The 15,338-nt window shown below is 39.8% G+C and overlaps 2 protein-coding genes across 2 annotated transcripts; one reads left to right on the top strand and one right to left on the bottom strand.

Moving 5' to 3' along the window:
- Positions 1-8,818: 8,818 nt before the first annotated feature.
- OR2D2 (olfactory receptor family 2 subfamily D member 2) lies at positions 8,819-9,766 on the top strand. The gene has a single exon (XM_004467404.1). The coding sequence runs from the start codon at positions 8,819-8,821 to the stop codon at positions 9,764-9,766; it is 948 nt and encodes a 315-aa protein (XP_004467461.1).
- Positions 9,767-12,960: 3,194 nt separating this feature from the next.
- OR10A4 (olfactory receptor family 10 subfamily A member 4) lies at positions 12,961-13,908 on the bottom strand. Its single transcript, XM_058306329.1, has one exon. It carries the CDS (start codon positions 13,906-13,908, stop codon positions 12,961-12,963), a length of 948 nt encoding a protein of 315 aa, XP_058162312.1.
- Between the last annotated feature and the right edge of the window lie 1,430 nt (positions 13,909-15,338).

Consider the following 15,338-nt stretch of genomic DNA (forward strand, 5'->3'; position numbering starts at 1 on the left):
GATGCCCAAACCCAGAATTCAGACTAAAGCCCCCAAGCCAGATTTGTGGGAGACATTGGGAGCAGTTACCCCCCCCCCCAACTGAAGCCCCCAGAGTATGATTCTTCCTAGGAAAAGGGACATGAAACCTCCTCTTTTTCCTACCTATTCTTACAAAGATATTAAGGAGACCTGAATCTCTGGACTGTCCATGTGACGGCCAGGCCCTGGACCCCAGCAGACTTGTGGCTCCTACCCTCTGGTTTGTTGAACTTACCCTGGCCAGCTGACGGGAGGTGAAGAAGGTCAACCACCACATCAGGGAGCCAAGAGTGCCTACAGCTGCAAGCAGGAGAATTGCATCCATCATCCATTTGGAGTCTAAGCCCCCTCTTGATGTAGAGGGGGACTGGACATAACCATCCCAGGGGCTACAAGATAGAGGAATAGAGTATGGATTAGAGTAGACTTACTGGTGTTCTGCTGGGGAACTATTGTGATTAGTAAGGGAAGAAATCATAGTAGTGATGTGGAGAGGGTGGCCACGGTGGCTGCTGATGGTAGGGAGATGGAAGAAGAGATAGTTTGGGGGCATTTTCAGGATTTGGAGTTGTCCTGGGTGGTGCTGCTGGGATGGAGGCTGGACGTTCTGTGTCTTGTCGTGGTGCACTGGGTAGACTGGGCGAGAGTGTGGACTACAATGTGGACCACTGTCCATGTGATGCAGTGGTTCTCCAGAATGTATTTGCCAGGTGCAGTGGATGTGCTGTGATGATGAAAGAGGTTGTTGATGTGGGGTGGGGGAGTGGGGGGTATATGGGGACCTCATTTTTTTAAATGTAACATTTAAAAGAAAATAAAGAAAAAAAATTAAAGAAGCAGTATCATTTTATGGCTCTGCCTGGGAGTTTCACAGCTAAACCAGATATCAAAAGCTTTTTGAGATGGGGAGGGAAAGGGGAAAAATAGGTGTGATATGGGGCATTTTCAGGACATTGGAATTATCCTGAATCACATTGCAATGACAGATACAGGTTATTACCTATCTTGTCATAACTTACAAAATTGTGTGGGAGAGAATTTATATCATGAACTATAATCCACACTTAATGACAGTGCTCCAATAGGTGTTCACCAATTCTAACAAATGTATCACACTAATGAAGGATGCTGTTAATGTGGGAAAGTGTGGGAGGGGTAGGGAGTGGGGCATATGGGAATTCCCTACAGTTTTGTACTTTTTAAAAAAAGATTTATTTATTTATTTCTCTCCCCTCCCACCCCCACCCCGGTTGTCTGTTCTCTGTGTCTATTTGCTGTGTCTTCTTTTGTCAGCTTCTGTTATCAGCGGCATGGGAATCTGTGTCTCTTTTTTTGTTGCATCATCTTGTTGTGTCAGCTCTCCGTGTATGCAGCACCATTCCTGGGCAGGCTGCACTTTTCTTTCGCGCTGGGTGGCTCTCCTTATGGGGTGCACTCCTTGTGCGTGGGGCTCCCCTATGCAGGGGACACCCCTCTGTGGCACAGCACTCCTTGCGTGCATCAGCACTGCACATGGGCCAGTTCCACATGGGTCAAGGAGGCCCGGGGTTTGAACCGCAGACCTCCCATGTGGTAGACAGATGCCCTAACCACTGGGCCAAGTCTGCCGCCCCTACAGTTTTTATGTATCATTTATGTAATCTAAGTATCTTTATTTCGTTATTTTTAATAGATTTAAATTTTTAAAAAACTATACATAGATCATACAAAATATTACATTAAAATATAAAAGGATCCCATATACCCCCACTCCCCACTCCCCCCACTCCTCTCACAGCAACAAATTCATTCATTAGTGTGGCACATTCATTGTATTTGATGAATATATTTTGGACACTGCTACACAACATGGATTATAGTTTACATTGTAGTTCACACTCTCTCCCAGTCCATTCAGTGGTTTATGGCAGAATATATGATGTCCTGCCTTTGTCCCTGCAGTATTATTCAGGACAACTCTCAAGTCCTGAAAATGCCCCCATCTCACACCTCTTCTTCCCTCTCCCTGCCCTCAGCAGCTACCATAGCCACTGTCTCCATATCAATGATACAATTTCTTCCATTGCTAGAGTCACAATAGTTCTATAGTAGAATACCAGTAAGTCCACTGTAATCCATATTTTATTCCTCAATCCTGTGGACCCTGGGATGGTAATGTCCACTCCACCTCTAAATTGAGAAGGGGCTTAGATCCTACATGGTTGATGGATGTGACTCTCCTGCTTGCAGTAGTAGACTCTCTCAGTTCCCTGGTGTGGTGGTTGACCATCTCCACATCCTTGTTAGCTGACATGGGTAAGTCCAACGAACTGGAGAGTAGGTGCTGCAACTCTGTTGAGGCTCGGGGCCCAGCCAGCACACAGCCAGGCCACAGATTCAAGCCTCCCAAGCATAGACCAAACCCATCACCAACCACAGGTTCAGTAAAAGTGACAGAAGAGGCATGTGTAGAAAGGTCACATCAGACTCAAACTCTGTCACACACAGGAGCACAAATTCCACAGCAGGGCCCCCTGGCAGGGCACTGAACTCCAGAGCCATCTGTCACAACTATAGGATCTCGGTATCTCCGTAACCCTCAGGAACACCTCTATTTTGGTGCTCCTGAGTATCTTTAAAAAATAAAAAAAAATGTAAAAGTTAAAAAAATATTAAAATAGAAAAAAAATCCCATTAGCCCATTAAGAAATTAGAAATTAATTGTCCCAACTAACAGGCGTGGGGGAGGTGTGTGCAGTGCTGAGGCAATAACTTCCTCAGACTATGCGGTGGAGGCAAAACTTCACTAGGAAATGCATTTTCAGTTTCTAAGACATTCCAAAGCATTTTACAAACTCGAAATGAGGAATGCAGTAGCAGGGAGATTGAATGTAGAGTAGAGGTGAATTATGAATGCAACTCCTGGTCCATGACCCCCCTGGGAAAAGAAATGTGGATTGCCCTGCAGCACCCACCTTGGCCCTGCCACCACTGCTTTCCCTCCCATCCCAGACTGGGGAGCTGGGTGTGGTTGGTAGGAAGGTGGGGCAAGGTGTGGATGCATGGGGTGCGGCTCCAGAAGCTTTCTTCTATCACTGCTGCCACCACTGCCTTTGGGGGTGGGTGGGGGGAAAATGTGGTGGCAGCTAGCAGTGGAAGCTGGGGCTAGCTGCTAAAAATGCCAGGGCTTTAGCGTAGGCACACCACATCCAGGCCCAAAAAAGTGGCTCTGCTGCATCTGGAACTCATTCTGGGACCCATGTCTGGGTAGGATCCTATTTTGAGCCCATGCCCTATGCCCCCACCCTCCCAGCCAGGGTCAGGTCTAACAATTCTGGACACACGGTGCAGACATGGTAAGGTACCATGTCCCAGCTTCTGCCCTCGGCTGGGATTATGTCCTGTAGGGACCTATAGGGAAACCCAAAAGTGGGCATTGAACAGACTGTAATTCATAGTTTAGACTCACCAATATCTGCTTTTACTGGCTGGCTTGCCAAATATATGTTCCTGGATTTCTTCTAGGTTTTTAGCTATGTAACAAAAATGAATTTAAGAACATGCCAGTTTAGTTAGGCCAGTAGTTTATTAAGGAACTGAGAGAGGAAATAGAAACAGGAGAAAATAACAGATTACAAATCACCAGGTATATCTGCATGCTGGTCCAGGCAGAGAGAGAAAAAAATGGGCCAAAAAGGGCCAATTTAGTCTCTGTGCTTGTTTATTTTTTAAATGGCTAATTGATTTTTTTAACTTTATTTTGTACATTTAATAATTGAAAATATAAAAAATAAAAAAAACAGTTGAATAAAAACATACTTTTCTCAATTAAATGTACTGGATATAGTATAAATGTTTAAATCATTCAATATGTTACACAATATATTTGGTTCATAGTAATGTAATCATACAGTATTTAAACCATTAATTATTCCTCCCACCTGATAACGTTTGGAGGAGGGATCCCAGTGGTTTGCTGTTTTAATTGATTACCCCACATGTCAATTTCCTGTAGTCGGGGCCCAATGATAAGGCCCCTTAAGAATATCAGGGGCTTTTCCTTGATCCTGGATGAAAGATCATTCTACATGGGGGTTCTCATTAGGTCCTTCGAGCTGCTTTCTGCTATGTGTGGGCATGGTCTTATGTTAGAGGATTTCCAGGTGAATTCCATGGCCCCATGTTTCATGGCCATGGTTTTCTGCCAGGACCCAGATTTGTCTTTTCATTCCCTAAACTAACGTGCTCCAGTGATAGCAAAATTCTTGTCTTGTTCCTGATCTTTATAATTTATTTATTATGATATTTGGTGTTGGTTTTTCGGTTTAAGGTTACAAAGTAAACTATCTTTAGTTTACAAAGGTTAAAAAAATAATAGGCGTTTGTCTTGAACAAATATTTTCCTTACATCACTGAGATTATTATGTAGTTTTTCCTTCAGTATAATAATTGGTGAATTTCCATTAAGGTTTCTAGTGTTGAAGCACATTTGCATCCTAGAAATAAACCATATTTGATCATGACCTATTTTTTAAAATCCAATTTTAGATGTAATTAGCTTTTATTTTATTTAGGATATTTACATCCATATTGATAAGTAAAATGAGTCTATATTTTCATTTTCTTGTGTATGTTACTACATAGTTTTATACTGCTCAAGTTTATACAAACCTTATAAAATCAGCTGGGTAGTGTTGGGTCTTTTTTGACTCTTAGGGATAAATGAACTTTCTCAAAATCATAGTATGTGGTAGACCTGGGGTACAACTTAGTTTCTTTCCCAACAGAAACAGAACAATACCATGCTTCCCAAAAGAGAAGATATGTAATAGAAATTAGTGATGGCGCTGAAAACAGGGATTTTAGTATTAACTGCATGTTATTTTATGTCCTCTTTATAACCACTTGGGAGTCTCTGAAAAGAAACACAGCACAGGAGGCACATAATGATTCAGAAATCTTCCTGAGAACTTCAGCCCCTGCAGAGACCACTCCTAGTATCCCCCTGTTCACTTCATTTCCATGGAGCTACTGTGGCACAGTCTGCCCTGAGGGCTTGGGGATGGGCTTCTCCTTCCTCTTCCTCCTTGGTCTTGACGCCAGAGACTTTACCGATCTCCCTGCTCCTAGGACTAGATGCCCACAGTCCCCATTCTGCCCACTCAGCTGCTGTTGTACCAGCAACGCTTTGCCCAAAGGGGGGTGTTTTTTCTGGCTTTTGCAGATTTGATGTATTTTTCTACCAGATGAGAATATTTTGGCAAGATTGTTAGATGGAATGGAAGAGAAGTCATGTATTGAACAAAGAAGGTATAACCTGGCATATACAGGGAGTGAATTGGTTTCAATAGACTCATAGTTATGGTTTTAAATTTCAACTAATTTTGTTCAAACAACCTGATTAATAGGGTTAAATCTTTTGGATTCGATCTAACTTATGAAACCATAACTACAATGTCAATTTCCCTGTGAAGAAGAATCCTGGTTTTGCCTGATGAGACATAAGAGGAACATCCATGGAGTTAGTCTCGGTCCTTTAGGTAGGGATTCTTATCCCTGTGTTGAGAATGGATTTGTAAGGTAGTAAGGATGTATGGTGGATAAGGAACAAGTGATTTTGAGGTTGAAGACTCTTGGAATCAGAAGAGAAATACAATATTTTCCCTTGGTTCCTGTGGGTTTCCCTCCATCTCTTCTGTCATATTCGACAACGAATGACTCTGTGGCCTCATCTTCCAGTGGCACATGCCATTTTCGGGGAATGTGCTCCCACATTGAGAAAAAGTAATTAAGACTAAAGAAAGGTTGACAGTAAATATGATTTTCTTGCAGAAACTACCTGATACTAGGGGCAGATTCACAGACATTCCAAGGGGCATCTTCTCCATGTTTGCATGGGGGAAGAACATGTTTCTTTTTTTTTTTTTTTTAAATCAAATTAGGAGAGGTCAGGGGTACAGCCTTCAAATGCAGTAATTCCAGGGTCAGTGGGAACTTTCTATCATCTGACAAGTCACAGACTACACTCATCTCTGACTCCCATTCTCCTCCCTGTCTCCTGCTCCTTTGGCTCAGATAATACCAGCTCAAGTAACATGTGTTGAACACTTACCATATGCCAGGATTTATCCTACTTGCTCTGAATAGAAATGATTCAGATGTGTCTCTGTCATTGAACATCTTACTGTCACAGAGAAAGACAAATCATTTCTATATAATCTGTTCGAGCTAGGATGGGGGTAATTACATTGTACTGTAGACACACGTGTATCTACTATAGACTGTGTGAATACATTTGTGCATATCTATGTCTATGTATGTTGAGAATGGGAGTGAGGATTAGAGAAAATGGGTAGATCAGTAAGGAAAGTGTTCCTGGAGATCATTTTTTCTAAAGGGAATCTTGAAAGACTTAGTTATTAGTTGAATAGGGAACAGATAGAAACTGTAGGAATGTCCTATAATGGTCTTTCATTAAGTTACTCTCTTCTTATAGATATCACTTTGAGCTTTTAAACAAGTGCTTAGTTTTATGCTCTATATCGCTTTTCATCAAAACTGTGAAACATCATTTGTGTATCATTTAATTTTTGCCAAGACCTAGACATACAATTCATGTAGCTGCACTCACATTTGTACTCTGGGCAGAAGACAAATTGTGGCAGAGAGAGCAGCAAGTCTAACGTCAAACTGAGCCAGGGTTTGAAAATACTAAGATCTAAACAGGTAGCATTTTCCTTACATGCTCTGCCTTCATAATTCAGGAAGTACCTACCTTAAAATAGCTTTTGTTCCCAAAATTTACTTTTATATCAGCTGTTTTGATAATAGACTATATTTGCCTTTAGAAGCACTTTATATTAGTTTAAGTATCTGTTATATTGTATAGGCTTAGTTGGCCCACTGCTTTCATTCATCAAACCCATAATTGCTGTGAATTTATGATGTCCCAGGAAACACACTAGGCACTGGGGATAAAGCATCACTATGGTTTAGTCCCTTACACTAGGAGTCTTTGGCTTCAGGAGCTAGGTCTTTGGTCCAGTACCCAGCATATGCTTGGTCCATAGTATTTGCTCAATAAATAAAGTTGGTTGAATATTCCAAGTGTGATAAAAGTCCATGGAAAGTGGTGCATGTCTCTGAGTATAGGGACATGAGTATAGTTGAGCAAAACTGGTGAGTATAAAAATGGCAATGTGTCCTTGTTATGTGGTAGGGAAAATGGCTAGAAAGGTGGCCTGGGAATTCCTGTATAGCACAGGAATTCTTAAGCTGAAATTCAGGATTCCTTGATTTGGTTACAAAATGCCACGGTTACAAAATGCCACTTGTTTATTTTTACTTTTCTCTAAACAGAGTTTAACATGTTCTTTCCAAGTTTAAATGTAGGCGAGAAGACAACATCAGTATTAGCGGTCTATGAATTTTCACCAATAGAAATCAGCATTATTCTATGTTGCACTGAAGTTGTAGAAGACATCTCAAACTATCTTTTAAAATATCATTTAAACTCTTCATTATTTTGAAATTAAGGTAGTTATTAGACCCTCCACTACATTTTTAAATTTAATGTGTTAGTATAGAAGCACATGTATGATTATATAACAAAGGTGTTTTCAGAGATGATTTTGATGACTATATTTTGATGTAATTGGTTTCCTTAGTAATCCCATACATTTTATTTGACATATTTACAACATTATTCTGAGTCACCTCTGCCAGGAAGATACAGTGTTGATAGATCAATTATTGCATAATGCTTTAATATTTTAAGTAAAAATTCCTTCCCTTTCTTGTTGCAACAGCCCTATGAAATTTTATTATTGATCTTCAAATCTGAAAGGTCTCTTTAGGGATATTGGCAGTCTTTCTTACCACCTCAGCTAAATATGTGATCAAATTATTTTTTTAACTTCATTTAATTAACAATCACTTATCAAATGAAGCTTTATGCTATGTTTTACAAAAGGAACAAAGGTGAAAAAGACTTAGGTGCAATTTTCACAGGGGATTTTAATCCTGGGAGGAGTAAAGAGATAATGAAAGGCAGTGAAGGATGATGATGAGTTGGAGGTGGGGGAGCAGTGATGAATTTGGGCTGAAGAGGAATCTAGCTAAACTGGTAAAATGGAAACTTTGTTGTGATGTTGTGTCTTCTTTTTTTGGAAGCCCTTTCATAGTAAAAATCAATGTTAGAGAGCTCTAGCTGAAGCTGGAGATAGGATTACCAAAGAGATTATGGCACACCATTCAGAATTACTCTGGTTCCCCAGGTTATTTTCAAAACAGGTTATTTTCTTCAGGAAACACGTCAGGTCTACAAGGTACTTTCACTCTTACTGATTTTTATACCTTTATGACTATCTTTTCAAGAGATAACTGGAACAGTTGCATGTCCAAAGCATTAAAAAAAATCCACATTATTGTGGGATAGGGGACATGTGGCAAGAAAAGTATAAGATTGAAAATTAATTGAAATTAAATTACATGACTTTTCAGATGAATTCAGTGTCTGTTAAATGTTATTAATGTAAGAAATTGTTATGTTATTAGGAGTGTGATATTCAGAATAAGGATGACGATTCTTCTGATCTACTCTACATCTCTCAAATGACACCAACAATGAAATGAACCATCTTATAAAGTATTAAGTTTTACAACATTGGAAGTGTTACAACCACTAGGACCCTATAAAGAGGATTATTGAAATGGTTGGTAGTGATTGCAGGCCATTTCTCATCCTTCCAACTCAGAATTATAATTTTGCAGGTTTGCATGCTATTGTTTAACATATAGTAGAAATAAAGAGAGACTTATGAGCCAGACAAACCAGACCCAGGTGACAGAATTTCTCCTTCTTGGACTCTCTGATGACCCACTGACCCAGCAGTTCCTCTTTGTCTTGTTCTTGGGTATTTACCTGGTCACCGTGTTTGGAAATCTGCTTCTCATGTCCCTTGTTCAGGTTGACTCTCGACTTCATACTCCTATGTATTTTTTTCTCTGCAACTTGTCTCTGGCTGACCTCTGTTTCTCTACCAACATCGTTCCTCAGGCCCTAGTTCACCTGCTATCCAGGAAGAAGCTCATTTCATTCATGCAGTGTGCAGCTCAGCTTCTACTCTTCCTCATTTTTGGGTGTACACAGTGTGTCCTTCTAGCAGTCATGTCCTATGATCGGTTTGTGGCCATCTGCAACCCTTTGCATTATTCAAGCATCATGAACTGGCAGGTGTGTGTTCAGCTGGCCACAGGATCCTGGGCCAGTGGTATTCTGGTATCTGTGGTGGACACCACCTTTACACTACAGCTTCCCTACCAAGGCAGCAATAGTATTGCTCATTTCTTTTGTGAGGCCCCTGCACTGTTGACCCTGGCTTCCACAGACACCCGTACTTCAGAGATAGCCATTTTCATCATGGGGGTTGCGATTCTCCTTATACCTGTTTCCTTAATTCTTGTATCCTATGGCGTCATCATAGTGACTGTGGTCAGGATGAAGTCAGTTGTAAGGAGTCTCAAGGCAATCTCTACCTGTGGCTCCCACCTCATGGTGGTCATCCTTTTTTATGGGTCAGCAATTGTCACCTACATGACACCCAAGTCTTCCAAACTGCAGGGAAAACTAGTGTCTGTATTCTATGCAGTGGTGACTCCCATGCTTAATCCCCTCATCTATAGCCTGAGGAACAAGGATGTGAAGGGAGCTCTGAGGAAAATAGTCCAAGTGAATTTCCAACATAGTCTTGGAATCTCTCGCTGACTGTGAGTTGAGAGGCTCACTCGCTTCCTACTTGTAAGACTTGTTGAATAGTCTCCTTCCTTGTGAATATGGAATATGGTAAAATTCTCAACCTTCACCTTTGTTTATGGACCTCTCCTCCATCCTTTCATCCAGTACTTCCTATGTAGGAGAACAATAATTTGTGGAGTCAGAAGAAGGTCTGCTTTCTTTTGGTTGGTTTGTCCTTTTGTACCTAAGGTAATCCCCCTTGGGAAGCATTCACTTTTTATAAACCTGGAATTATAAAATCTTTTAAATCATGTTGTATATCACTATCCTTCCAAGATTCTGCTCCACCTTCTCTTCATACCATCAAATAAATAAGAGATTGTTAAACATTACTGAATTACTTTCTGTGACCTACATGCTCTTTGTGTGTGTGTGAATGCATGTGCATGTACATCAGTTTGAAGAGAGTGATAGAGAGTATGGTATAAAGAAGCAGAATATATGAGCTCTGCTGTCCTTCTTACACTCTTCTTCAAGACATGACTATTGTATCTTTTGAGATATGCAGTTATGAAATTGAAGACAGGGTTTTGGAAACCAGCAAGAAATAGTGACATATCCCATGGCTAGCAAGAGTGAGGAGGTGTCACCAAACCTAGGCCTGAAGGACCAAGAGGAAGGAAGAAGAACCTGGAGAGGATAGATGGTCACCAGGCCTGAATTGCTCATCATAGCTTCTTTCTGGTTTTCTTACTTTCTAATGGCACCTCAGTTGCTGGTGTACTTTACCTGGTGTGCTGACCTAAAACTTCTTTCCTAAATGATTTGAGTTTTTTGTGATCCTTTTTTTAAAAATAGGATTTCTGCAATTTCCCTTTGATCGTAGCTGTTGTTCAAGGAAGTGTTATAAGAAATAGCAGTGAATCCTCTGGACCCTAACCAAAGCCCTTTTTACCCCCAGTATGTATCAGCTATCGAGTTTGTCCTTGAAAATCAAGATTGGTCACATCAGGCAATAGAGTAACTCCCTTCGTGTGACTGCTGCTTCAGTAATATGAAGACGTCAATACCAGTGCACAGTCTTTGCTTCCAGTTAATTTATACCATGCATGAATTGTTCAGGACCATGGTTAAAGGATTCATTTTTTGGGGCACTAGAAACATGAAATCAACCAAGCCCAAGAAAGTGAGGACAGGTAGCAAAATTTCTCAGTGGATTACTTAGTGTGTTAATGAAAAGAGATGCTCTACCTGGTTCCTTTGATTTGCTCACCTTTACATTCTGCTATTTTAGAGACAGCACTATATATTGAACAATATTTTAAAACAGATACTAGGTTTCTGTAAGTTAGCACTAACTTCTAGGAGATTGTCTTTTTTTTTTGTCTTTATTCATTTTTTTAATATTACATTAAAAAAATATGAGGTCCCCATATACCCCCTACTTTGTAATTTCCCTTTTAAGTTCATCTTTGACCCATAGTTATTTAGAAGTGTGTAATTTTGTTTCTAATAATTTGGGTATTTCCCAGAGATTTTTTTTCTGTTATTCTGATTTAATTCCATGTGGTCATATAACATACTTTATATGATTTGAATCCTTTTAAATTTATTGCTACTAGTTTTATTGCCTCAAACATCATCTATCTTAGTGAATATTCTGCAATTATTCCTAAATTATAGCCCTTCTGGGTTCTCAAGTGAAAGCCAAGTGTTATGTACCTAGTAAGACTTAAAATCCAACCTCTCAGCAATACTCATTCCCCAAATATTTATCTTAGAGTTTTAAAAAACTTTTTGTAGTAATAACATATATATAGCTCAAAATTTCCCTTTTTAAGCTTTTATGTTTTACTTTCTTTTGGGTTCTTGAAGTCTTTTCTTGTGCATAAACTAATTCAGAGTTGGCAAACACCTCATTAGGACATTGCATGTAGATTTTGGACTTAATTCTCTGTGGTTCCATCATCTTTATTATTTTGACCCTCAATTCCAAGGTGCTGTGGTAATGCCAAATTCTAATTTACATCTTCTTATTCCAGTGAGACTGTCACTTTATGTTATGACTCACTTTCTCCCATTCAAGAATTGGCGAATGTACTTAGAGAAAACCCTGTGTAGAGAAGAAACTTACATTATTTTTTCTTCCCTCCTCTTACCTTGCTCCCCAAGTCTTATTTTTTTGGTCTCTAAAGTCTTAAAAACACCTATTTTGTGTGTTTAAAATATTTTATAGTTGTGTTGCTCTTTTTTGGGAGATGGGTAAAATAGAAGTGATGACATTAAGAATTTCTTTAAAGTTCTTCAGGTGATACTGATTGCAGTTGAAAAACATGGGAATCTATCAATGTGATTGAGGGGCCAAGTGCTTTTAGAGCAGGCTGGAAAGGTGTATAGAGGACAGCACATACTGGGCATGTAGATTTAGTAGAGTTTCCAAAATTTATTCTAACAGGTATGGGAAGGTGTGGAAATTTTTTTGAGCAAGGGAGTGACATGATCTGATGACGTTTTGAAAAGTCTACCTTGGATCATCTGTGGATATTGGATTATAGGGCAGTGAGATAGAAATAGGAAGATCTCTTACAACAGGGGTTCTTAACCTTTATCATTCCACGGACCCCTTTGCCAGTCAGGGGAAAACCACGGACCCCTTACTAAGTCCACACTATACCGTGTATTATCTAATAAATATATCACATCTCAACCAACACATCCCGAAAGGAATAAAGTGTTTTTTTGAATTTCATTTCAAGCTTATGGGCCCCTTGTTAAGAACCCCTGTCCTACAAGGCTACTACAGTAATACAATAGTCAAGGTAAAGAATAATTGTAGCTCGGTCTAGGATGGCAGCAGTCTAGATGGAGAAAAGTTATATATAGCATATATTTTGGAAATAATTTGGTAGGCTTTCTTGTAAGTATAATATGAGGAATGAGGAATACTAAATAAATAAGGATGGTTTCTAGAGCTTTTGCTAGAGCTGTTGAATGAATGGTAATGTTATTTACTAATAAATAAATGGAAGAGTAGAATATGAATACGTTTTATGGAGCTCTTTTTGGCCAAATTAAATTATAGATGATTACTTGACATTCATGTAGAGGTGTGAAGAATGTAATTGGGTATACTGTGGCTCCTGAGTAGAAAGAGTAGAAACTAAAAATTCATTTTTATTTCCTTTCATCATTACATTCCACCCTGTAGTTTCTGTCTAAGTTAGTTATGGTTTCTGAGGGCCCAGGGCCCTGCGTACAGCCCTCTTCAGTGCAGCCTTTACTTCAATGTTCCTTAAACTATAGATGATGGGGTTCAGCATGGGTGTTACCACTGTATAGGAGAGTGACAGCAACTTCTTGTTTTCAGGAGAGGTGCTGGACCGAGGTCGGAAGTACATGAGGATGGCAGTGCTGTAGAAGAGGGACACAACCAGGAGGTGGGAGGAACATGTGGAGAAGGCCTTGTGTTTCCCCTCGGCCGAAGGCATCCTGAAGATGGTGGAGAGGATGCCGACATAGGACCCCAGGATCAGCAGGAAAGGGAAGAGGATGAATAGGACTGTAGCTGTCAGGGCCTCCAGTTCAAACAGGGAGGTATCAGCACAGACCAAAGCAATGACAGGGGGGCTGTCACAGAAGAAGTGGTTCACCCTGTTGGGTCCACAAAATGGGAAGCTGAAAATCCATGTGGTTTGCACACTGGCAACTGGAAATCCTGAGAACCAAGAGGCAGCTGCCAGCTGGGCACAGGCTCTGTGACCCATGATAATTGGATAGTGCAAAGGATTGCAGATGGCTACGTAGCGGTCATATGCCATGGTGGCCAGGAGGCAGCACTCAGCAGCCCCAAAGAAGAAGAAGAAATACATCTGAACAGCACAGCCAAGGAAGGAGATGGTTGTGTCATGCATGATCAGGGTCTCCAGCATCTTGGGCACAATGACCAAGTTGAATCCAATCTCTAGGAAGGACAAGTTTCTAAGGAAGAAGTACATAGGGCTTTGTAGGGCAGAGTCAGCTGTGGTGACCAGGATGATGAGGATGTTACCCACTAGCGTAACCAGGTAAATGGACAAAAAAAGGACAAACAGTAGAGCCTGTAGCTCAGTGGACAGGGCCGAGAAACTCACAAGAACAAACTCACGGACAATTGTCCAGTTTCCCCACATCATTCTTCTGCCCACGATTTCAATGGACATTCAAACCTCAGGAAGGTAGAAGTTTTCCTATGTTATTTTAATCTATATTATGGCTTAGAAAAGGAAACTCCCATGGCCTCATTCTCTGCTCTTCTTATTCTAGTTGATATTCAAAAAACTGTACTTTCCAATATGTAACAAACAAAAACAAATCATACTATTGGATTCACAGTTTGTTTTGAAAAAATACTTTCTTTTTGTTACTGAATTGAGACCTACTATATATATATATCTATACATGGTCTGACTTTGCTCTGTAGGAGATGGTCACAATTGCAGTATCACTTTTGTTCCTCTATAAGATAACTTTTTTAATCGTCAGTGTTATTAAAAACAAGCCAGACTCAAACATTTCTGAAGAGGGAGGTCTTGATGCACAATGAGGGGTGGTGAGGTCAAGAAGGGTATCTTCACTGCAAAATTAAAGGGTGGGAAAGAAAAAAAATTTTAATAAAGAATTACAAAATGGTTTTGAGGAGGAGATCTGAATGTGCCCTAGTGTTGAGAAGCTCATTCACAGGAAGAGTTCAGTATGTTGAATGAATCACTGCTCTTAATTTTAGAAAATTGCAGGTTAAGCAGGAAAACACACAATATAGAAAATGAGGTTTATCTTGATTCCAGGTCTAAATATTCTCCATGTGTGTATGTGATTAGGCAGTGAAAACATAGACTCAGATAATCTGTCAAAATCATAGTGATAATCTGGACATGTTAAGCATAAATCCTTTCATTATCTTCTTTTGGTTGACTTGTGTAGAACACAGTCTTGAGTCTTAAGAAATTTAGAACTCAGGTTTTACATGTTAATAACATCCAACTCAGATATGGAGATGCGACTAATAAAATTACATCCAGTGAAAAAGAAACAGAAATTTTTATCATTTCCTCAATAATTCAGCCTCAAAATTGAGACTCTGAAGTTATTTTTGATGACTACACAATTAAATGGAAGAATAACTCCAAAGTATTTAACATGATGTCTGGCACATTGGAATCCTTAATAAATGCTGTTACTATTATTACAGTGTAACATTAGAACTACCTTATCCTAAAGCCTGCTTCTTATCCATACCATTGCCCAAAGTCATTATAGCACTTGCTATTCAATCTCTAAGACAAAAGAATCATGTATTGAATAAAATAAATATTGATTATCCTCTATACGCCAGGCACTGTTCTAGATACTGAGATGATACATCAGTAAACAAAACACAAATCTCTGCCTCACAGAACTCACCTACTAGGAAAGACAGATAATAAACAAACAAAGTCAGCAGAAAAGGAGGTAGACATCTGGGTTGTAGGAAGTGTCAGGGAAGCCTCCACCAAGGTGATATTTGTGCAGAGTAAGGGGGTGAGATCAAGAATAAAAAAAAGGGAGGAAACACTATTAAAATTGC

Source organism: Dasypus novemcinctus, chromosome 10, assembly GCF_030445035.2.
Source record: "Dasypus novemcinctus isolate mDasNov1 chromosome 10, mDasNov1.1.hap2, whole genome shotgun sequence".
NCBI lineage: Eukaryota > Metazoa > Chordata > Mammalia > Cingulata > Dasypodidae > Dasypus > Dasypus novemcinctus.